This window comes from Castor canadensis, chromosome 6 (genome assembly GCF_047511655.1).
Source record: "Castor canadensis chromosome 6, mCasCan1.hap1v2, whole genome shotgun sequence".
Lineage (NCBI taxonomy): Eukaryota > Metazoa > Chordata > Mammalia > Rodentia > Castoridae > Castor > Castor canadensis.
The window spans coordinates 142,131,305-142,155,605 of NC_133391.1; the positions used below are offsets into that span (position 1 = coordinate 142,131,305).

Here is a 24,301-nt window from a genome sequence, read left to right on the forward strand (position 1 = left end):
AAATAGAGAATTTGAAAAAGCAAAAAAAGAAATAAAGGAAACCATAGAAGCACTGTATAAACACCAAAGTGAAACAGAGAACATGATCAATAAACAGATAAATGAACTCAGGACAAAAATAGACAACATTAAAGAGGAAACCACCCAGGATATGGAAAACCTCAGCAAAAAGAACGAAAAAGAACTGCAAAACAAAACAGAAGGCTAATCCAGCAGAACAGAACAAACAGAAGACAGAATCTCAGAACTTGAAGATGAAATGGTAATTAAAGGAAAAACCAAAGAGCTATTAATTAAACAACTCAAGACCTGTGAAAAGAAAATGCAAGAACTCAACGACTCCATCAAAAGACCAAAGTTGAGAATCATGGGCATCGAAGAAGGAGAAGAGGTGCAAGCGAAGGGTATGCGTAATATATTTAACAAAATAATAACAGAAAATTTCCCAAATCTAGAGAAAGATATTCCCATACAGATACAAGAGGCCTCCAGGACACCAAACAGACCAGATCAAAATAGAACTACCCCACGACATATCATCATTAGAACAACAAGTTCAGAAACTAAGGAAAGAATATTGAAGTCTGTAAGAGAGAAAAAACAAGTAACATACAAAGGTAAACCCATCAAAATCACAGCAGACTTCTCAACAGAAACATTAAAAGCAAGAAGAGCGTGGGGTGAGATCTTCTGGGCACTGAATGAAAATAACTTCAACCCCAGGATACTCTACCCAGCAAAACTATCATTCAAAATTCATGGAGCAATAAAAGTCTTCCATGATAAGCAGAAACTAAAACAATATGTGACCACAAAGCCACCACTACATAGGATTCTTCAAGGGATTCTGCACACAGAAAGTAAACCCCAACTTAAACATGAAAAGAAAGGCAGCACCAAACCACAGGAAAAGAAAAGCAAGAAAGTATTGAGTAACCTCAACTAAGGTACACACAATCAAACCTTCAAACAACTAAGACAACTAAATGACAGGAATCACCACATACCTATCAGTACTAACACTTAATGTTAACAGACTTAAATCACCCATCAAAAGGCACCACTTGACGAAATGGATTAAAAAGGAAGATCCAACAATTTGTTGCTTACAGGAGACCCATCTCACCGACAGAAATAAGCATAGGCTAAGGATGAAAGCTGGAAGAAGATTTACCAAGCCAATGGCCCCGAAAACAGGCAGGGATAGCAATACTTACCTCTGACAAAGTAGACTTCAAACCTACATTGATCAAATGAGATAAAGAAGGACATTCCCTACTAATAAAAGGGGAAATAGACCAAAAGGAAATAATAATGATCAACCTGAATGCACCCAATGTCAATGCACCCAATTTCATCAAACATACCCTGAAAGACCTGAAAGCATATAGGAACGCCAACACAGTGGTTGTGGGAGACTTTAACACCCTATTATCATCAATAGATAGGTCATCCAAACAAAAAATCAATAAAGAAATCCAAGATCTAAAATATGCAATAGATCAAATGGACCTAGTTGATGTCTACAGAACATTTCATCCAAGTTCTACACAATATACATTCTTCTCAGCAGCCCATGGAACCTTCTCCAAAATAGATCATATCCTAGAGCACAAAGCAAGTCTCAGCAAATATAAGAAAATAGAAATTATACCGTGCATACTATCTGATCACAATGCAGTAAAAGTAGAACTCAACAACAAAAGTAAAGACAAAAAACATGCAAACAGCTGGAAACTAAATAACTCATTATTTAATGAACAATGGATCATCGATGAAATAAAAGAGGAAATTAAAAAGTTCCTGGAAGTCAATGAAAATGAAAACACAACCTCCCGGAACCTATGGGACACAGCTAAGGCAGTCCTGAGAGGAAAGTTTATAGCCATGAGTGCATATATTAAAAAGACTGAAAGATCCGAAATCAATGACCTAATTATACATCTCAAACTCCTAGAAAAACAAGAACAAGCAAATCCCAAAACAAATAGAAGGAGAGAAATAATAAAAATAAGAGCTGAAATCAACGAAATAGAAAAAAAAAAACCATACAAAGAATTAATGAAACAAAAAGTTGGTTCTTTGAATAAATAAACAAGATCTATAGACCCCTGGCAGTCTCATCAGAGACTACTTTGAGAACCTATATTCAAATAAATTTGAAAATCTTAAAGAAATGGACAGATTTCTAGATACATATGATCATCCAAAACTGAACCAAGAGGAAATTAATCACCTGAATAGATCTATAACACAAACTGAAATTGAAGCAGCAATCAAGAGTCTCCCCCCAAAAAAAAAGTCCAGGACCCGATGGATTCTCTGCTGAATTCTATCAGACCTTTAAAGAAGAACTGATACCAACCCTCCTTAAACTGTTCCATGAAATAGAAAGGGAAGGAAAACTGCCTAACACATTTTATGAAGCCAGTATTACACTTATCCCAAAACCAGGCAAAGACACCTCCAAAAAGGAGAACTATAGGCCAATCTCCTTAATGAACATTGATGCAAAAATCCTCAACAAAATAATGGCAAACCAAATTCAACAACACATCAAAAAGATTATTCACTGCGACCAAGTAGGCTTCATCCCAGGGATGCAGGGGTGGTTCAACATACGAAAATCAATAAACGTAATAAACCACATTAACAGAAGCAAAGACAAAAACCACTTGATCATCTCAATAGATGCAGAAAAAGCATTTGATAAGATCCAACACCATTTCATGATAAAAGCTCTAAGAAAACTAGGAATAGAAGGAAAGTACCTCAACATTATAAAAGGTATATATGACAAATCTACAGCCAGCATTATACTTAATGGAGAAAAACTGAAACCATTCCCTCTAAAATCAGGAACTAGACAAGGATGCCCACTATCTCCACTCCTATTCAACATAGTACTGGAATTCCTAGCCAGAGCAATTAGGCAAGAAGGAGGAATAAAAGGAATACAAATAGGTAAAGAAACTGTCAAAATATCCCTATTTGCAGACGACATGATCCTGTACCTTAAAGACCCAAAAATCTCTACTCAGAAGCTTCTAGACATCATCAATAGTTATAGCAAGGTAGCAGGATATAAAATCAACATAGAAAAATCATTAGCATTTCTATAAACTAACAATGAGCATACTGAAAAGAATGTATGAAAACAATTCCATTTACAATAGCCTCAAAAAAAACCAAATACCTAGGTGTAAACCTAACAAAAGATGTGAAAGACCTCTACAAGGAAAACTATAAACTTCTGAAGAAAGAGATTGAGGAAGACTATAGAAAGTGGAGAGATCTCCCATGCTCATGGATTGGTAGAATCAACATAGTAAAAATGTCGATACTCCCAAAAGTAATCTACATGTTTAATGCAATTCCCATAAAAATTCCAATGACATTCATTAAAGATATTGAAAAATCTACTGTTAAATTTATATGGAAACACAAGAGGCCACAAATAGCCAAGGCAATACTTAGTCAAAAGAACAATGCAGGAGGTATCACGAGACCTGACTTCAAACTATATTACAAAGCAGTAACAATAAAAACAGCATGGTACTGGCACAAAAACAGACATGAAGACCAGTGGAACAGAATAAGGACCCAGATATGAAGCCACACAACTATAACCAACCTGTCTTTGACAAAGGAGCTAAAAATATACAATCGAGAAATAGCAGCCTCTTCAACAAAAACTGCTGGGAAAACTGCTTAGCAGTCTGCAAAATACTGAAACTAGATCCATGTATATCACCCTGTACCAATATTAACTCAAAATGGATCAAGGATCTTAATATCAGACCACAAACTCTAAAGTTGGTACAGGAAAGAGTAGGAAATACTCTGGAGTTAGTAGGTATAGGTAAGAACTTTCTCAACAAAACCCCAGCAGCACAGCAACTAAGAGATAGCATAGATAAATGGGACCTCATAAAACTAAAAAGCTTCTTCTCATCAAAAGATTCCATCTCACCCCTTTTAGAATAGCCATCATTAGCAACACCACGAACAACAGGTGTTGGCGAGGATGTGGGGAAAAAGGAACCCTCTTACACTGTTGGTGGGAATGTAAACTAGTACAACCACTCTGGAAAAAAATTTGGAGCTACTTAAAAAGCTAGACATTGATCTACCATTTGATCCAGCAATACCACTCTTGGGGATATACCCAAAAGACTGTGACACAGGTTACCTCAGAGGCACCTGCACACCCATGTTTATTGCAGCACTATTCACAATAGCCAAGTTATGGAAACAGCCAAGATGCCCCACCACTGACGAATGGATTAAGAAAATGTGGTATCTATACACAATGGAATTTTATGCAGCCATGAAGAAGAACGAAATGTTATCATTCGCTGGTAAATGGATGGAATTGGAGAACATCATTCTGGGTGAGGTTAGCCTGGCCCAAAAGACCAAAAATCGTATGTTCTCCCTTATATGTGGACATTAGATCAAGGGCAAACACAACAAGGGGATTGGACTATGAGCACATGATAAAAGCTTTAGCACACAAGGGAGGGCTGAAGATAGGTAAGACACCTAAAAAATTAGCTAGCATTTGTTGCCCTTAATGCAGAGAAACTAAAGCAGATACCTTAAAGCAACTGAGGCCAATAGGAAAAGGGGAACAGGTACTAGAGAAAAGGTTAGATCAAAAAGAATTAACCTAGAAGGTAACACCCACGCACAGGAAATCAATGTGAGTCAATGCCCTGTATAGCTATCCTTATCTCAACCAGCAAAAACCCTTGTTCCTTCCTATTATTGCTTATACTCTCTCTACAACAAAATTAGAAATAAGGGCAAAATAGTTTCTTCTGGGTATTGAGGGGGTTGGGGGAGAGGGAGGGGGCGGAGTGGGTGGTAAGGGAGGGGGTGGGGGCAGGGGGGAGAAATGACCCAAGCCTTGTATGCACATATGAATAATAAAAAAAAAGAAAAGCTAATGATTTTTATAAGTTGATTTTGTATCCTGCCACTTTGGACACCCTTGACTTGATCCTAACTTTAGAGGAAATGGTTTCAGATTTTCCCCTTTAAGTACAATGTTTATGGTAGATGACCTTTGTTATGTTGATGTACATTCTGTTCATTCCTAGTTGCTTCATGAATGTTGAATTTTGTCAAAGGCTTTTTCTGCATATAGTGATGATCATTGGACTTTTGTCTTTTATTCTATTTATGTGCTGTACTGCAGTTACTGATTTGCAAATGGCGAACCATCCTTGTATGCTTTAAAAAAAAGCTAGATCGTGGTGTATGATATTTTAATATGTTGTTTAATTCAATTTGCAGTGTTTTATCAGGGATTTTTGCTTCTGTATTCATCATGGTAATTAATCTACAATTTTCTCTTTTTTTATTGTTTCCTTGTCTGGTTTTGGGATCAAGGTAGTACTGACTTCGTACACTGAGTTTTGTAGCATTCCTTCTCTTTTTTTCTTGGAATAATTTAAGGAGTAATAATTTAAGGAGCAATAAGTTTTGTATTGCTCATTTAGTATCCATTTTATTAATTTCTGCCCTAATCTTTATTTCTATCCATCTATTGCTTTAGTCTTGGTTTTTTAAGAACTTGAGGTGTGTTATTAGGTTATTTATTTGAGATTTCCCTGAATTTTTACTGTAGGCTCTTATAGTTATAAATTTTCCTCTTATCACTACCTTTCCTGTGTTCCAAGCATTCTGATACATTGTATTTACATTTTCATTTGATTCTAGAAATTTTTTTGATTTTCTCCTTTATTTCTTCAAGGGCCTCACTAATCACTCACTAATCACTGAAGAGTGAATTGTTCATTCTCCATGTGTTTGAATATTTACTGTTTTCTCTTGCTGTTGATGTCTAATTTTATTCCTTATTATCTGATAATTGTATTTTTTTTAAGACTGCTTTATGCCTAAAATATGATCTATCTTGGAGAAAGTTCTGTGGGCTGCTGAGAAGAATATGTGTTCTGTAGCTTTTGGGTGAAATGTTCAGTAGATGTCTATTAGGTCAATTTAATCTATGTTGTCATTTAATTCTGAAGTGTCTTTGTTGATTTTTTTGGTCTGGATGACCTATGTATTGATGAAAGTGGGTTATTAAAGTCACCCACTATTATTATATTAGGATCTATCTGTGATTTTATGTCCAAAAGTATTTGTTTTATAAATTGAGTTTGCTTATGCTTAGTGAAATTCTGTTCCTCTTGATGGAGCTTTCTCTTTATCAGTATTAAATGACCTCCATTGTCTCTTCTGACTAATTTGGTTTGAAGTCTGCTTGTCAGATTTGAGTATAGTTACCCCTGCTTATTTTGGGGCTCAATTTGCTTGGAAAGTCTTAAATCCATTTTTCACTTTAAACCCATGTTTGTTTTTGTGTGTGAGGTTCATTTCTTGTAGACAACAATGGTTAGGTCTTATTCTCTTAATCTAATTTGCCAGTTCATGCTTTTTTTTTTTTTCTGTTTTGGAGTACTGGGCCTAAAATCAGGGCCTCTACCTTGAGCCACTCCACCAGCCCTTTTTTGTGAAGTTGTTTTTTAGAAACAGGGTCTCGTGGAACTATTTGCCTGGGCTAGCTTTGGACTGTAATCCTGATTTCTGCCTCATGAGTAGCCAGTTCATTCCTTTTGATTGGGGAATTAAGACCATTAACATCCAGTTATTATTGAAAAGCAATAATGAGTAAGCGTTCTTTTCTCATTCTGTATACCTAATGTTTTAACTACATTTTGCCTTGGAGAGGTTCTTTTTGGTTTTGTCTCTTTGGAATCCTAAAACCTTTTTGTACTTGAATGACCATGTCTTTCTCAAAGTTTGGGAAGTTTTCTGCTATTACTTTATTAAATATGTTTTATATTCATTTAGCTTGCACCTCTATGCCTATAATTTGTAGCTTTGCGCTTTAATGGTGACTCACATGTCTTACGTGTTGCATTATTTTTAAAATTTAATCTTCATTTGAGTGTTCTAGAACATCTACTTTGTCCTCAAGCCCTGCTGTTCTGTCCTTAGTTTGATCCAGTTTACAGCAGAAGCTTTCAATGGCCAACCTTGGCAAGTTTTAGGAGTATTGGTCAGGTATTTTGCAGGATGGTTTCTGCAGGAAATACCTGATATTTTTTTTCCTCATTATTAGATTGGGGCTTTAGGATGAAGAGCACAAAGATAAAGTGATTTTTCTTATGTATCAAAGATATATGTTATCAACTGTTTGATGTTGACCTTGAACACCTGATTGAGATGAATTTTTGTAGGTTTTTCCTCTAGTTACTCTTCCTCTACCCTTTTTGGCATTGTGTTCTTGATAAGGAAGTCATTATGTGTAGCCCATACTTTAGGAATGAACAATTATGTTTTTCCCTTATTGAGTGTGGGGTAGCAACATAAATTATTTGGAATTCTTCACACTGGATTTGTTTTTTCTCCCCGTTTATTTATTTATAATCCTTTATATTAGTATAGAGTCATGGCCATGTAATTTATACTTTCTGTTAAAAACTAACACTATGTCATTTATTTTGTTGCTCACATTGTTCTAGCACTGACCATTGGGAGTTCTTTCGGTTGGCCTCTGTGTCCCTTTAACCTTCACTCATCAGTATGAAACTTCTTTTGTTTGTGAACATTTCTTTACTTGTTATATGATGCTCCAGGCTTATCATCTATATTTCTTTATAAGTACTAAAATCAATCATTTTTATGAAGAACTCTGGCTTCTCTTATTGGGGCGTGGTAGAGGATGAACCTCCTTAAGCAGAAAATCTGAAATCCAAAATAGTCTGAAATCTAATTTCATATTTTGGATTTTTGAATTAAGAATGCTTAGTGGGAAAAGTCTATGTAAATATTAAAAAATCCAAAAACCACTACCACCACCATCACCACCACTATAATAACAACAATATGTCTCTGAAATCTCAAACATTTGGTCCAAAGTATCTCAGTTAAGGGATAGTGTGGTAGAAATTATGATTTGGGTGGCACATGTATTCACTTTCAAGTATTGTTACTTCTAGGTCTTCTCAGATGACATAGTGAGGAAATATATATACACATACTATTCTGTATATATATCCATATCTATAAATATTTCTATATGTAAATATATGCATCTACATTAAGCTAAACATGAGGTGATGCTGATATCTCTAACTCAAAATAATATTAGATGGATGGTACAAGCCTCCATTTGCTCCATTGCTCTTCAGGAACCTCTCCAACATTGATAAATCTGGTTCCTAGCACCCACTTGATCCACTTACCGCTTGATTCCAGTAAATATGTGTACAAGCAACAAAATTGTTACCCACTAGCTTTGTACACCTATAAGAAACAAAGCATAGCCAATTATAGTGCAGTGCTTATGAGCAGTTCTTTTGCATTTTGTCTTACATATTGCAATCATTTCTAAATTCTTTTAGGTCAATATCTTTCTCTCCTACTCTCCTTCAGTGAGATTGTTTAACAAATTTATAATTCAGTCAGATTCTCTTGTGCTAGTTTGTGTGTCTTCCTGGGATCTCTAGACCTTCTAAATGATTTTTAAAAATTTCTCATACGATAAGGTTCACTCTGTGCTGTAATATTCTGTCGATTTTGACAAATGCATAATGTCATGTTTCCACCATTACAGAGTCATACAAATGATTTTCACTGCCTTAAAAATACCTATGTGAACGTATCACCCATTCAACCCTGTCTCTCCTGTCCTGCTCAACTCCTGGAAGTCAGGGATATTTTCACTCTTTACTGCATAAAATGCCACATAACTGCAAGCATACATTATAACTCTCTAGTTTTTAAAGTTTAGCAAAAGTCAGAGCCCACAGTTTTCTAAATATATTTCCAACCATAATTTCTGAAGTACATCTTATCATTTATAGCTATTTGATGTGAAGAAATGTAAAAATCTAAAGCAAATTTATTATTAAGTTTTTGAGTCAGAAGAAATAACTAGAAGCATACTGCTGACTTGTTTTCAAAACCTTAAAATAAAATTTAAAGTTAAATATGAAGTTTTCTCTTCTGTAGTTCAGTATTTTTCTGATTCTTAGTCTATTGCCCAAACCCCCAAAACTGAAGTTAAGCTCTTGCTAAAAGGAATTGAAAAAGTACAGTTTATAAAATTCATCTAAGTTAGGCTCTCCAATTTACTCAGCCATCAAACACAATAGGAGATATAATCTCTTGACAGAGCACAAATGATGTATAATTGTACATTTGGAATAAAGTGTGTAAAAATGTCACTAGTCAGTCACAGTGATACTCATTGCTAAATGTAATAGATATTTCTCCGTATTCATTCTCCTTGATTTCTCAGCAGTGTCTGTACCAATTTTCACTCCCCAGTTCTGGAAACATTTCAGTCTCTTAGCTTCAAGTCCCAACATTCTCCTGTTTCCCTTTTGCTTTCCTGCCACTGCCTCCTAAGAGCCTCTTTCCATACCCACAGTCTTCTCTGAGTGAGTGTTCTCCATCTTCAATCATTAAATGAATATGCTTGTAATAAGAATCCAGCTTGACCAAGATCCAGCTTGATCTCTCTTGATCTTGTTCTTTACATTTCTCTAAGTTTTAGATACTGAATTATTTTGAAAGGCAACAAAGCCTTTTTGCAAAGTGAAAGTACAAGTTTTAAATTCTATTTATTTATTTACTTTTTTTTGCAGTGGACTTTTAAGTGAATGATTATGCCTCAATTAGCTTAGACATTTCTTACAGGAAATATCTATGCAATATTAAGTCTTTATCAGGAAATTATGTCCACTTGTCATTGTTTTTCAAACTTTTGGGGCTATGAATTAGCTGTAAACATGTTGAAGCAAGTCATCTGCTGATAAGCTACTGAACAAAAATATTTGTTTTGGCTGCTACAGGAACTCTGTCAATAGAATCTTTAGTAATGTTGGTTACTTTGTGTCCTGAACAGGTGGCCTTTTCACTGTCCCTTAATTCACAGCATTTAGATAGCCTTCTCTTAGCACAATGTTTTCAACCTTGACTACATGTTATAATTGTATGGGAAGCTTTCTCAAAGTACTCATTTTTGGCTGTCTTAGAGATTAACATTCAATTGAGCCTCAGTGGTGCCTGAATAGACAGAGTATGTTTTCGAAGATCTTTAGTTGATGGCAACAGAGGTTAAGTTTAGTCATTGACATCTGTAGTAGAACAATTGTATCAGTTGCACTTAGTATTTAATTCTGCCTCACTATTCCTCACAATAAAATAAGATGAATAATGTCTGTATCACAAAAGCTTTGTTTGAAGAGCAAATACTTTAATCTATCTGATATCTTTAGACATTTTTGGCCCCTTATAGAACTTTAACTTCAAATTCAGCCCTCTCCTTTAAATGACTTTGTCAGTTTTCTTTTACCATGACAATTGCTTCCTTTCCTCCCTCCCTCCCTCCTTCCCTCCTTCCCCCCCTCCTTCCTTCTTTCCACCCTTCCTTCCTTTCTCTCTCTCTCTTTTTTTCTACTGGGGTTTGAACTCAGGGCTTCATGTTTGCTAGGCAGGTGCACTACCACTTGAGCCATGCTCCCAGCCTTTCTTGCTTGCTTTATTTATTTATTTATTTAAGATATGGTACTGAACTTTTTGCTGGGGTTGGCCTTGGACCCTAATCCTTCTACTTATGCCGCCTATATAGGTGGAATTACAGGTGTGTACTACCATGCATGGTTGACATATTTCTGAGTTCATGAAAAATCCAGTGTTAAACCATTCACATAGGCAAATTCTTTTGAAAATGTTATTTTGTTTTTGTTTTTGGTCAATTAAACTTGAACCTAAGATAAATGTTCACTTTGAAATTTTAATTGACAACATTTCTTGGCTATCATCAATGTGGATATAATGGTTTCTCATTATAGAAAAACTGAAATACTAGACATAAAGTTCAAATTAAGAGGGAAAAGGTTATACAATCAATAGTTCTTTTCACATAGTAATCATTTATTTTGTTGTTATAAATAATGTACTGTTCAGAAGCATTTCGATCCATAAAAGGCTATCTTGGATCCATTTGTGAAGTGTTCCATTCTGAGAAACATAATAATTCAATAGCACTATATACCCCCAAACAAAATATCATTAAAAAATCAACACCCCATCTTCATCATAGAGAATGTAGCATGCTGCATTTTCTTCAGCAAAATAAAATTCTCTTTCACAAAAAAAGCTGAAGATCAAACAATTCTGTATCTTGGTAGGTTTTATAGCAACTAAGTAATAACAGGGAAATTTGTTTCCTTAAAGTGATAGGCAGATATTCAAAGATGCTTTGGCTGACCATTTTCCTGATGTAATTTAGAAACTACTGATAATGAGAAAACAGCTTGGTCATCCATAGTATCCCCAGACTTGGGTTTCCTTGGATTTAAAAGGATGAAAAGTAAGAAAGTCTATTTTGAAGCAGATCGCCAAATACAATGTTCTCTATAAAGACAGAAGGCAACCAGACATGATGAAATATTTCCTCATATTACCCTATGCACAGAGGAGGTCATGTTAAACTGGAAAGTCACTAACTACTTGAGGTAAAGGTGCAGATGAGTTATGGAAATGCCATAAAATTCATTCTTCAAATAAAGGAAACATTATTGACTTGTACTATTAATATAATACAATGTAATGTAGTATAATATATTATAACAAAGCATAATGTAATATATAATATAATGCCTAGTCTTACTTTTAAGACCAAATTTCAACTTCTTTTTCTTACCAATATTAATCTAGAGATTTTTGCAGAAGCAAACTTTTTCATTTTAGGGCATTTGGATGAGTTAAGGCAATCTTGCTAATGAAATAATTTAAGTCAGATATTCAGAAGGAGGCTGATCAACAATGGAATAGCTACTGTGTAAATGCAGACTTTCTAATGACTTCATAAAGCTTGTCTGTTCATGAAGCTTGTTGGTCTTCCACAACCAAACTGTCAGGTTCTTGGTCTCAGAGAACATGTTTACACTCAGTGGGTCTGAGAGCCTTTTCTTTTTGAACCAGACTCTAAATAATCTTATGCAAAGTTCTGAATTGTTTAGTTCTACTCAGAGTGAGTTATTTCCTCTGGGTTCACTCTTAAGTTTGATCTATTTTGTATCACAAGTACAATTTAGTTTAAAAACCTTGATATAATAACATACAGATTTATACAAAAGCTTAATTTTGGAGAAGTTCAAACCTAGGCTCTGAGAGTGATGGTGAGGCTGGTAAGGAGTGGGTAAGGATTGTAAGTCCATGCAAATCACCACGAGGTTAGTCTGAATGGAGATACAAAGGTGGGTGCTAGGCTAAAAGGCCAGAATAGCAAATACACAAGACCTTTACTCAAAGCCAAGACTCAGATCTGGGGCAGGTGACTCATAGATTCAGAGACCAGGCAGTTAGCCATGATCCAGTTGGAAGGCAGTCAGCAGGGATCAGAGACTAGTCCCAGTAGATAGGAATGAAGGACAGAAGAACTAGACTTTAAGGAACTAGAATATTAAGCAGAGACATAAAAAAAAAAAACTAGTCAATAAGTGAGATCACATATAGGGATATGGAAAACTAGAACTCAATAGCTAGAGGCCTATGGTACCATGAGTCATAAAAGAGAGTGTCTTAACAGTGCTCAGAGAAACTATGGCTAACTAGGACACTTCAGATCACCCGGCCCAAGGTCAGGACGAGGCCTGCGTCAGAACAGTTTAATCACCAATAGCAGGTGTTTGAGTGTCACAAGTGTAGGAAGTCAAGTGCATGATTACAGGTGTGATTTGTTTATTTTAACATGGAAATCAAGGTATGTAGGATCTGGTTTTGTTAAAAACTTTTCTATATAAATGTTTAGGTACACATTGACTGGGTGAAGTACCTTAAATATTGTTTTCCTCTCTAATCTGTTCATATAAAAACTCACTAATTTCATATTCTGACTCATGTAATAAGGCTCTCACTGGGGGACACAGGAACACATATGATAAGGCCTTCCATAGACAGAGTAGAATGTGGCACAGCTTTGGAGGGGGAAACCAGAGGATGTTTCTTCAAGAGGGAGAGATATGAGCTGAAATATAAAGAATGAGTAAAATTTCATACAGGGGTGAGGAGCAGTGTTGAATACGGAAGAGGGGATTCTATCCTAGGGGACTGTAAGGCTAACGTAGGAGGTGACAGATAATAAGTAGTGATGCCAGAACTGCTAAGGAGCAACAGTGAATGAGATCAGAAGGTAAGTAGGGGTTGGGTTCCCGGGGGCCTGTGTACCAGGATAAAGAACTTCAAGGGATATCTTTAGATAATAAGGACTCACTGAAGAATTTTAAGCAGGTGAGTGACAAGTTCAGATGTGTCATTTAGATAGCTTTTCTGGTGGTATTGAAGGCCTGATTTAGTGATGTTAAAACACTGGAGGTAGCATGATAGAACCCTGCTACAGTAAGAGATGATGAAGGCCTGGGCTAGTGCAGTGGGATCTTATTTATTGAAAGAGGAGAACAAATCCAAACCTGTTAAAGATATGAGTTTACATTATATTCTGGGAGGGATTTTATCTTTAAAGTTTGCTAGCAAGAAGGATATGGAAATGTACAGATACATTAAGATCTGTGTATTTTGTATGTAAGTTGTACATTCATATTTTTTTTAAAGCATGGAAAATTGCTAGATAACTTATATCTAGGAGAGAGGATGCTATTTATGTTTTAGAGAAAGTTTTCTTCTTTTTTTTCCAGGAGAACTACAAACACAAAATCTGTCATATTCCAATTTCCCCCATAAAGCAGAGCCTTCACACTTATGGGCAGTACTTTGCTGGGGAATGTCGGAAGCGCCTTTTTTCCTCTTAGATTGGTTCTTGCTCTATTGTTCAGGCCGACATTGAACTCTTCTATTCAAATGATCCAGCAGGAGTAGCAGGGACTCCAGGTTGGTATTTTTTCAGGGGGTAGGAATGATGGAAAGGGGAAATGGAACAGAGAGAGAAGAAAAGCCAATCCAAGGAAAATTATCAAGTTCAGACCACTATGGGAAAAACAGGTTATTCATCCAAAGGAATAGCATGAAATGCATTTTAAGATAAATATTGATCTGTTAACTTCTATCCCATATTTCTTTGTGGAACTAGGCAAGCACTCTACCACTTAAGCTATACCCCCAACCTTGCTGTCTTTTATTGGCCAACATTTGCTCTATAAAGAATAAGTTTTGTGCACTTCTGGATGTATATGTGAACACCCAATGGGTTCCCATGGTGTTCTTTGCTTTGTTATCACAAGAGAAGCCCAGTGTGGGAGGTGAGAGGCATAGATTCTCCACATGGAACCCTGGAGGTGATGGTAAGAAGAGCCAATCCCAGGTTTTATGCCTTATTTCTGAGACTCATGTAGTATAGTTATTCAGGATATAGCATCATGTGTTAGTTGTTGGCTCAACATATAATGTAAGACAGCATCCTAATCCTACATTGTGCTTTTCTTGAGGTGGTGCCTTAGGTGGCTTTGAAAAGACTTCCACTGTTCTATTGGGCCAGTTACTTCTGTAATGGAGTACATGGCAAGGCCAATGGGCATGTGCCATTGCCACACCTTGCCTGCATGGCTCCTTGTTCTAAGGCAATGTTGTGTGAAATACTATGTGATACTTTAGGCATTCTGCAGAGATGGCAGTGCTGCAACCATAGGCACTTTGGGCAAAGAAGATGGTCTAATACAAAAGTGGGTGTAAATTCTGGAAAGGCCAAATTATAATGCTTTTCAGGGTGAAGGAGTCAAATGTAATCAGTCTGCCACCAGGTAGCTGGTTGTTCCCCTGAGGTATTGTTATATATTGGATGGTTGTTTATTGAACACTCAGCATTAAGTTAACAGTCTTTTGGTGGTGGATTGGCACTTGATAGCAAGAGCAGCTAGATCAGACTTTGTGAAAGTTGGCTTCATGTGTAGTTTTCATCTTTGCCATCATAGATACTACATTCATAGGTCTATTATGTCAGAATTAGATTGGCCAAGGAGAGAGGCTTGCAGATATTTGTTGAACAAGTTATCCATGAACCTAATTTAATTATTTTATTTTCAGGGAGTTGGTGGATATTATCATTAAAAAAAAAACCCTGTATGCTTTGGGCCATCTCCCATAGGTTACCCATATACTTTTTCACCAGATAGTTTTTGGATCCCAATCTTTTAATTTAATTTTTTTGGGGGGCAGAACTGGGGTTTGAACTCTGGGCAATTGCAAAGCAGGCACTCTACCACATGAGGCACAACCCCAGTCCAGTTTTCTCTGGTTATTTTGGAGATGGGTCTCTTGAACTCTTTGCCTGGGCTGGCTTCGAACCTCAATCCTCTTATCTTAGCCTCCCAAGAAGCTAGGATTACAGGTGTGAGCCACTGGCACCCAACTTCAATCTAATTCTTTACAGATTTCTAACAGACATCTAAGCCATTAAGTACTTTTCAGGAATCCATGTATATCTGTACCATGGACTACTTTTCTCCACATAAAATCAGTAACTAAAGAGACAAGCTGGGAGAGTACTGGGAAGATTTACTGTCCTTTAGAATCATTCTTTTTTTTTTTTTGCTCTGCCTACTACTTTTTCTTCTTTCATTTTATTGTTTTTACATTTACTTACATGTGTATACATTGTTTGTGCCCCCCCACCCTCCTTCCGGGCAGAACCTGTTCCGCCCTCTTGTTCTCCAATTTTGTTGAAGAGATAATAAGAAAGACATAGTATTTTTGCTAGTTTGAGATAAAGATAGCTATTCAGAGAGATTCCTAGCGTTGCTTCCATGCACTTGTGAATTGCAACCCACGTTTGTTCATCTCCTCTTCACTACTTCCTGGTCCCCTTCCCATAGTGGCCTTTGCCAATTTAAGATTACTTTATTCACTCCTCAACAGGGAGTTGAACCACATTCAATTTTTAGATTTCTTTTCCTTTCTCTATTTCTCCCATGCATGCTCTCCCCTTAGTGTGTAACCCATGTCCAATAATATTACTGCATTTGTTTTAAGTCTATAATCAGCATATGAGGGAGAACATGCAATTTTTGGCCTTCTGAGCCTGGCTAACTTCACTTAAAATAATGTTCTCTAGTTCCATCCATTTACTTGTGAATGACAAAATTTCATTATTTTTTGTGGCTGAGTAAAATTCCATTGTGTATAAATACCACATTTTCTTGATCCATTCATTGGTAGTGGGGCATCTTGGCTGTTTCCATAGCTTAGCTATTGTGAATAGTGTTGCAATAAATATGGGTGTGCAGGTGCTTTTGTAATAACCTGAGTCACATTCTTTGGGGTATATTCCTAGGAGTGGTATTGCTGGATCATATGGAAGACCTATGTTTAGTTTTTTAAGGAGCCTCCATATTATTTCCAAAGTCATTGTATTAACTTCATTTCCACCAGCAGTGTATAAGGGTTCCTTTTTCCCTGCATCCTCGCCAACATTTGCTGTTGTTGGTGTTCGTGATGATAGCCATTCTAACAGGAGTGAGGTAGAATCTTAGTGTGGTTTTGACTTGCATTTCCTTTATGGCCAGGGATGGTGAGGATTTTTTTCATGTGTTTTTTGACCTTTTGGACTTCATTAGGATTACTCTTGAGTGAGGCTGTAATAAAACAGAAGTCCACTGTTTTGTTTTTTTTTTTTTGACAGTGCCAACATGGCACTGTCTCATGTCTACCAGGACTAAGTGTTTGCTCCTCCATCAGTGGTTGGACAGAACCAGCTCTGTCCTCCCATTGGAACCTTATATATAAGCTGAGGGATTGCTGACAGTATAACCAAGGTGTGTGACATGGTAGTCTGGGCTGTTGCTTCATGGTAATTTGCTTGTGCCTGGTAGACTTGATCCTGAATGTACTATTTCTATCATTAATAAATTACTAGTATGCACTCCTGATCTTAAGACTTGATAATTACATCTAACTTGGTTCTAACAATTAAATGCCAATTGTGAATCTCTACCATTCTGGGATTCCATCATTCCTTTTGTTTGTTTTTGTTGGCAGTACGCAGGGCTTCGTGTTTGCAAGGCAGGAACTCTCTCACTTGTGTCGTACCTCCAGCTCTCATAATTCCTTTTGAGAATCGATTATGAATCAGAGCCCTGTGGCACTGTATTTCACAGTACATTCCCTCAGTGAGTTTCTTAAAGATCTCCCTTTCCTTGTTCCCCTGTCATGTATTCCTTTGCTTTATTGAAGGAGTATCCTCTGGGTCCTCACAGAGAACACAGACATAGGTTGGGTTCTCTGGTTTTATTAACAAATCCAATTTGAAATTAGAACCTGTCTACTAGTACTTTCTTAGTTATTTAACCAAGGAAGTTCTATCATGTCCACCTCATTTACTACGTGTTTAAGCTAATAGATGTTTATCACTCATTTACATCACATCTAGCTTTAAGAAATCACACCAGTAGTATATGGAGACTGGTTCTCTTTCTCTCTAAACGCTTTCTTATCAAGTTTTATATTCTTCCCCTTGGATCATCAACTTCAACAGCTATTCTGATGTGTATTCTCGCTGTTTCTATGGTACATATTAGTCATGAATTACAAGTCCCTCAAGCATAAGCAGTTTCCTCTTAGATAGGGACTGTACTAAGACCAGACTGTATTTTTGGCCTGGCAGCAATGCCATGGGGTGGTAATGGATCCTGAAGAAGACATGTGTCAGTTTTGAAGTCATTTGCACCTGTGAGGCAATGCAAGGTAACCAAGCTCCTTTCCTCTGCTTTTACCTCCATGGAGTGTTTAGGGGAGTCAGAGAATTCAAGATTCTCAGTTATTCAACAAACACTTCCATCCCCAAAATCAGGGTCTCTTTTTTTTTTTGCTATGAGGACTATAGTTTGGCACAGGTGACTCTCAAGTCTATACATTATTTTTCCTATTCAATACTTCCCCCTTACAATTAGATTTCACACCCGACCTCAGTAGAATAGTCTTTAAACTGCAAGAGATGAATCTTCTTCAGAGGTTTCTCAGGAATCTACTTCAGCAATCTCCACACCAAATCCTGACTAATTCCTTTGCACAATTTCCCTCAGAGATTTTCTGGGAAATCTTCAGAGTTCAAACCCTCTAGTATGGGTCTCTGGCTTTCACAGTGTTGACAGTTAAATATATGAAGTCTATCATTTTCTTTTTCCAGGGAAAACCAATACAAGAAGTGTTATCAAGTTGGTTACAACTGTAGAAAACTGTTGACAAAGGCCAGACTACTCCTCAATCCTTGTGTCATCGCCTCTAGACTACTCAAGCGCTATAGCCATCACAAACTTAATACCTCACGTTCGACTTGTATGTTTCCCCAATAAATAAAAACTGAAAAACCCAAGTAATTGTGATGTGATTATATGCTGCCACCTCATTTACTATAAATAATGAGTCTTTCTTGCCATATGATTCATACATGATCTAGTCTTAAAATACTGATTTCTAAGACCATTTTTGGTATCAACAGTCACAGACTTGGTTCCTTAGAAAACAGAACATCTACAAAGCTTCCTATGCAAATACTTGATTGGGATTTTTTTTAACGGAGAACGGAATTGAGGGTCAACAAAGCAAGAAGAAGGGAAAAATAAATACAAAAAATCTTATTAACTGTTACAGCACCTCACAGAACCATCTGAGAAGCCATACAAAATGCATCTCAGGACCATCTTTTGGGGGGAAGAAAATGGAGAAACACTTCATAGGCTCCCTCCTCAGTTTGTCAAAGGTTTGCCCCATGGGACAAATCCTTGCTCTTCTGAGTTGTACATAGTTTAGTAAGGAACAAGCTTCTGTGATGTGCTACTCTGCAGCAACATCAGAGAAGCCCCAGGGTGGAAAGACTGGGACTGATAGAAAACACCATTGGTTGCATCTGAATGAAGTGGGGTCAGCACTGCACAGCACTGATTGAATGAAAGACAGGTGAAGCTGAGTAAATCTAAATTGCTTATGAACATTATAGGATTCAACCTTCCAGAACTAATATATGTAGCCATTCATTAGTTTTAGAAAAAGAAATGAAAACTACTTATATCTGAATTCATAAGCTGAAAACTGGAGCATTAAATAATCCATTTATTAATGTAAATTGAATGTAGTTTTAGTAAAACTGCATTACTATGGAGTTAGAGCAATAGAGAATTAAACTAATCTGGCTCTAGGTATGTCTGTGTGTCTTATTTTTGATCACTGTTTTGTTTTCAGTAGACATTAAGATTGGAAATCTGTTAGGAGTGATCTGCAGGTCTAAAATGTTCTCTGCTCAGAGGAATGATTGTGCAAAGGAATTAACCTGGACTCAGTTTAGAGTTTGCAGGACTAGATTTCCTGGGAAATCTGTCAGTTCCAGAAATGCCTTAACTGATAAATTTAGGAATGAGCTAGAACCTCGGAGCAGAAGCAGGTCAGCTGAGCAGGCACTGGTATGAGCAGTTGAGTATATTCACTTAGTCTCTTATGATCTTCCATAGTGGACTGTCAACATTTTTGATTGCATTTCACTTGGTGGAGTGCCCTGCATACCAAATGCAATGCCCTGACTTCAAACTCCAGAATGGCCAAAAATTCTTTAAAATTCTGCATAGATATAAATTTGCTGCTGTTATTATTACACAGAACACTTATTTTATAAATTTTTATTGTTAGGTAATTATATTTAAAAGTATAGTGGAAAAACTTTATATGATTATAATGAAATAGGGTTCAATGGAATTTAGCAGCCAAAAGAATGCAGGACAGTAGGTGCAAAGATACAATAATTTAGGCATATTCTCATTAATCTAAATCTATCAAGCTTGTGATAAAAATCAATATGCAAACCGAGAAGATGGTTTATATATATATATATATATATATATATATATATATATATATATGGATTTACTAGTGTATATTTGTGAGAGTGAAGGACTAGTAAGATGTCTGTACTATAGATGCATTCACCTGTGCTTGCTTGCTTACCCTTGGGATGTTTTTATATAACCCAGGGATACTTGCACTCTATTTTGAAGACCCTCTAATTATCTATCATATTTCATGAATAATTAATACCATTATGACCCAATAGAGAAAAAGCACAAAGAATATTGGAATGCTTATAAGTAGGGATGTCCATTTTCACTAGAATTTAAATAGAAAACAAGGTAGAGAAAAAATTTTAAAAGTAAGAAAATAAAGTTGATGTCTGCATACAGTGCATGAAGGATTCTGAAAGAAGAAAGGACAAATTAAACAAATGTGAGACGTGCTAATTGGATTTTATTACAATATCAGGAAAAGAGGCAATGAAAATGTATGTACTAAATGAAAATTAGAAAATCAGCCTTTTACATCGTATGTGGCCTGAGGATCCCCATCACCACGTCAGGTCATGTAGCTCAGCATTAACTTAGGAGAAGATGTTCATGTGTTGGGCAACTTGAAGTCCAAGCTATAGGCTCTGCTGAACTCTTTCTTGGTATATTTCTGGAGATTACCAGGAAGGGTGTTTTCAGCCTGAACAGACTTCTAGGTGGCTATGAGTGGTCTCCTGTTCTAACAGGGAAGGTTGTTCTCTGGACTGTACCCATGTTATCTTGAAACTCAGTAAAGATTTATTACAGCTCACAACCCGGTTTACTATATGGTGGGGAAATGAATGACTGAGATTATATTTTCACTTTCAGTAAAGTTGTGGGAGAAAGTCACAGCAGCCTGGAGATGATTGGGGGATTATAGCATCTGACAAGTCAACATTTTCACGTCATTTAACTATCAAGTCAAGTGAACATTTTAGGCTTATACATATGGGTATACTTGGTTTTGTCTTAATTTTTATACATGATATTAAAGGAAATAATTAAACCTTTTTGCACTACTCAAGCCCATCAGTTGCTTTCCTTTCTTTGTGTTTATGTATAGTAAACACAATTCAGACAGTATCCAATTTTTTAGAAATGTTTATAACATGCCAATCATCAATCCACTTGTTCATGTATTTAAGACATAGAAGATTACTATGCACATGGCACTGGAAATAAAGTGGAGTATGAATTAGTGACTGTCCTTAAGCTCACGGAGTTTACGGCATCCTGGGTTAAGAAAAAGATTAGTGTGATAATTACTTACAATTGCATTTGGAGTTTTAAAAAGTAACTTTAGGGTTCTTTGGGAGAATACGACTTGTGAATTAGACTGTAATTATCTTGAAGTCAGAGACCACATCTTACACTTCTTTTGAATAGCTCCTGACATAGATCAGAATACAGAGGATAAAATGCTCAACATATATTTATTTGATCGCCTCTGTATGTCAGGCTGAAATGATTGAGTAAAATCAGCATTTTTTTTCTTCATCCCTAAGCAAATGTGAAGGCTGCACTGTAATTTTCATATGCAATTTGTGCCCAGGTCTGTTTGCAGAGCTCACCGAAGTTATTACCCTTCCCCAGACTTGTGATTTGGCCAGAGTCCATGTTTAAGTAACAGCAGCTGTATTCTTGATGCGTGAATCCTGGTTTATTGGTTACTGGGTCTCAGTTCACAGCACTGTTGTTGTTCATGGGGCCTCACAGAATCTGAAAACAGCTCTTTGACTTGTGCTTGGTCTAGTTGCCCCACTTATCCCTGCTAGATAGCCCCAGCTTCAGCATCCCGCTGCAAATCTATGTGCAGATCAGGGTGCTCTAGGCTGGCCTCAGGTGCCTGCTATTGGTTTATGGGCAAAGTTAAAGGGACTGCTGGGTAAGGCTGTGGGAACTCAAGGAGTTTCCTGTTAGTATTGCACCACAGTTCTATGTTTGCTGATTGGGCAGCAATTCCAGTCTAGTTGACCATTGTACACGAGTGACAACAAGAAAGCAAATGAAATCTAAGCCAAAGTGTCATTTTTTTAAAAGAGATGCTGGGGTTTATTATAATCATTATTATTCTTGAAGTCAGTGATGCAGGAATTCATCTGGGAAACACTTCACATTCAGTACCCAGAGCCCACCATGCGCCCCGTCCAGCTGCAAGCGCACAGAACATGTGCCTCTGTAGACACAGGCAGCCCCTCTTGTTGTGGATATCAAGGGCTTATTGATGCTACTGGGTTTCTGCAGGGGAAGTTGCACTGTTTGGCACAGTCTGACCTGGTGCTGCCTGGTCTGAGGTCCTCTCTTTTGCTTGACTTCACAAGATAGATGAAGAGCCACTTGCTAGGCTCACTCACAGTAGCACTCCAGGCTAGGTCTGAGTCTCCAAAGCCACCCGTGGTTCATAATATTTTGGTGATTAAGAAATACAAGGTTGACAGCATGGGGCGTTGAGAGTTACACACTTGCTTCCTGGAAGGCCATCACTGGGAAACCAGACCCTGCCTATAAAACAGGAGGAGATGCCATACTTCTCCCTCAGGGAAGAGGCAGAGTTGGCCCTGACCAGGCCCACCCCTCCTTCTTGGTACACAAGGGTACCAAGAAGGCTGGCTGTGCAGATGCTGCTCACAGCAACACTGTGGCCTGCAGCCAACTCCACTGCTGGTGAGTGGGAAAGTAGGATCCATCCTCTCCATGAGCACTCTGTAATGTTCTAATATCTGGTTGGAAAGCAAGCATGTTATAACCACAAAGGAGGGCAGGTGGAAATTGGGGCAGGGAAAATGAGCAGAAAGTGGATGATTTGATGAGCCCATGAGGATGGCCTAGGAGAATGCATGGGGATTCTGGGCATAGGCAGACTGACCCACAAACAGTTCTAGCTCAAGTGGAATGCAGTGTTTCAGGTCCCTGGGGAGGCAAAGGGCAGGAATCTGCCCATCTTCTCACATTTTCAATTTCTTACTTGTGTTCCAGAATTCACTGTCTCTCCTCTACCTGGTCAATGGTCACTTCCAGAGCTCAAAGGCAGTTCTAGAGGTGAATACTGAGCCCACAGGCTGCCTCGCTCTCCAGTGGAGCTTTTCCGGACAAGGGCAAACCTGGTAGTATTCCCCCCCCCCCCCCTCCCCCGTGTTCTCAGTTTTCAGCACTATGACTCATCGAATGAAAGCCATTTCAAAGCTGTGTGCTTAGTCACTGTGTGTGTGTTTGTGTGTGGTGGGGGAGGGGGCTGTCACATGGGGGAGGGAAATTCAGTGTTGCTGTGCTTGTTTCAAAGCTTCCCTCCTCTGGCTTGGCTGGAACCTGCCATTGCAGCAGGTAGGTGTTAAGTCTTGTCCTCTCGTTGAAAAGCATGAAATGATTGTGCTTGCCCACTCATCTTATGTAGTCTCCAAATTTGTGTCCTCTTGTTTTAAGGACCACGGGCAAGGACCACAGGTAATTGCCAAGATGGATTAAAGTTACAGTGTGAAGGACTGATCTTACTGAGGACTTAGCAAATTCTGTGAATGGCACTTCTCCCGGGGTACAGAGATCTTTCAGTGACTCCCAGCTAGGGCTCCTATAAACACAGTTTGGGATTTGAGCTGCTTCTGGTTCAAACTATGGGAATTGAAGACAAAGGAAGGAGCTCTTTGCTTTGTCTCAGTTTCCCAGCAGCTTAATAATTTGCACAAAGTGCCACTTCGGTTTGTCTGAGAGCTATCCTGGGGGGTCTAGGACATGCTGCGTGGGACGGGGCTCTGTGTGTGGATCACTTGCGAGGCTGCTGGATGTGCTGGGTTCTTGGGGAAGGGTGCTTGTCCATGGAGGCCTGGAGCTTCTGGTGAGCCAGCTGTGCAGCTGCTGGGGGAAGTCCTTGTCACCCTGGGCAATGACACCAGAGATGAACAGGGCCAACTTAGGAGGCTGGGGCCTTCCCATTCTTGGTCATCCTTATTTTTCTCTTCTTTGTTGCCTACACCAAAGAAATTGTGTTTCTGCACAATTTGCACCCCACTGGTTTTCATGGCGAGTGGGTGTCCGGCTTTAGTCTCTAGTTTCCCTTCAGGAGGCAAAGACATAGTGCCACCTAGTTTCTGAGGTACTAGCTGGGGCTCCGGCTGGCTGGCCAGGCAGGAGTGTGCCTTGTGATTCCCAAAGTGTCTTTTAAAGGATTATCTAACAGACAAAAAGTTCTTTTAAACAAGTAGCTGCCTAAGTAATATAACTTCATAATGATTTTGAACACTAAAGCATCACCTCTTTTCTCTGGAAGAGTTCATATATGAACTCAGTCATTTTCAGAACTATCCTTAGGTCAGTATATAGTAGAGGTATATGGCTATATAAGGGAACCCTTAGATGTATCTTTCAAAGGGTTCAAAGAGTAAAGGCTCTGCCTTCTTTATGATCTCACAGCACACAATTTTATTATAGGACTGTGGGTTTTTTTCTTTTTCAAAAAACTA

General features: G+C 37.8%; 1 protein-coding gene and 1 long non-coding RNA gene across 2 annotated transcripts; one reads left to right on the plus strand and one right to left on the minus strand.

Moving 5' to 3' along the window:
- Window positions 1-11,969: 11,969 nt before the first annotated feature.
- LOC141424208 (uncharacterized) lies at window positions 11,970-18,340 on the plus strand. Its single transcript, XR_012449186.1, has 3 exons — window positions 11,970-12,793; window positions 13,725-13,917; window positions 18,164-18,340. It is a non-coding gene; the product is annotated as an uncharacterized lncRNA (long non-coding RNA).
- A 5,249-nt stretch (window positions 18,341-23,589) lies between these two features.
- On the minus strand, window positions 23,590-23,914 carry LOC109695667 (death-associated protein 1). Its single transcript, XM_074075351.1, is given in 3 exon segments — window positions 23,590-23,705; window positions 23,708-23,767; window positions 23,770-23,914. Coding segments are annotated over 3 exon segments (306 nt in total). The 3' UTR covers window positions 23,590-23,604.
- Between the last annotated feature and the right edge of the window lie 387 nt (window positions 23,915-24,301).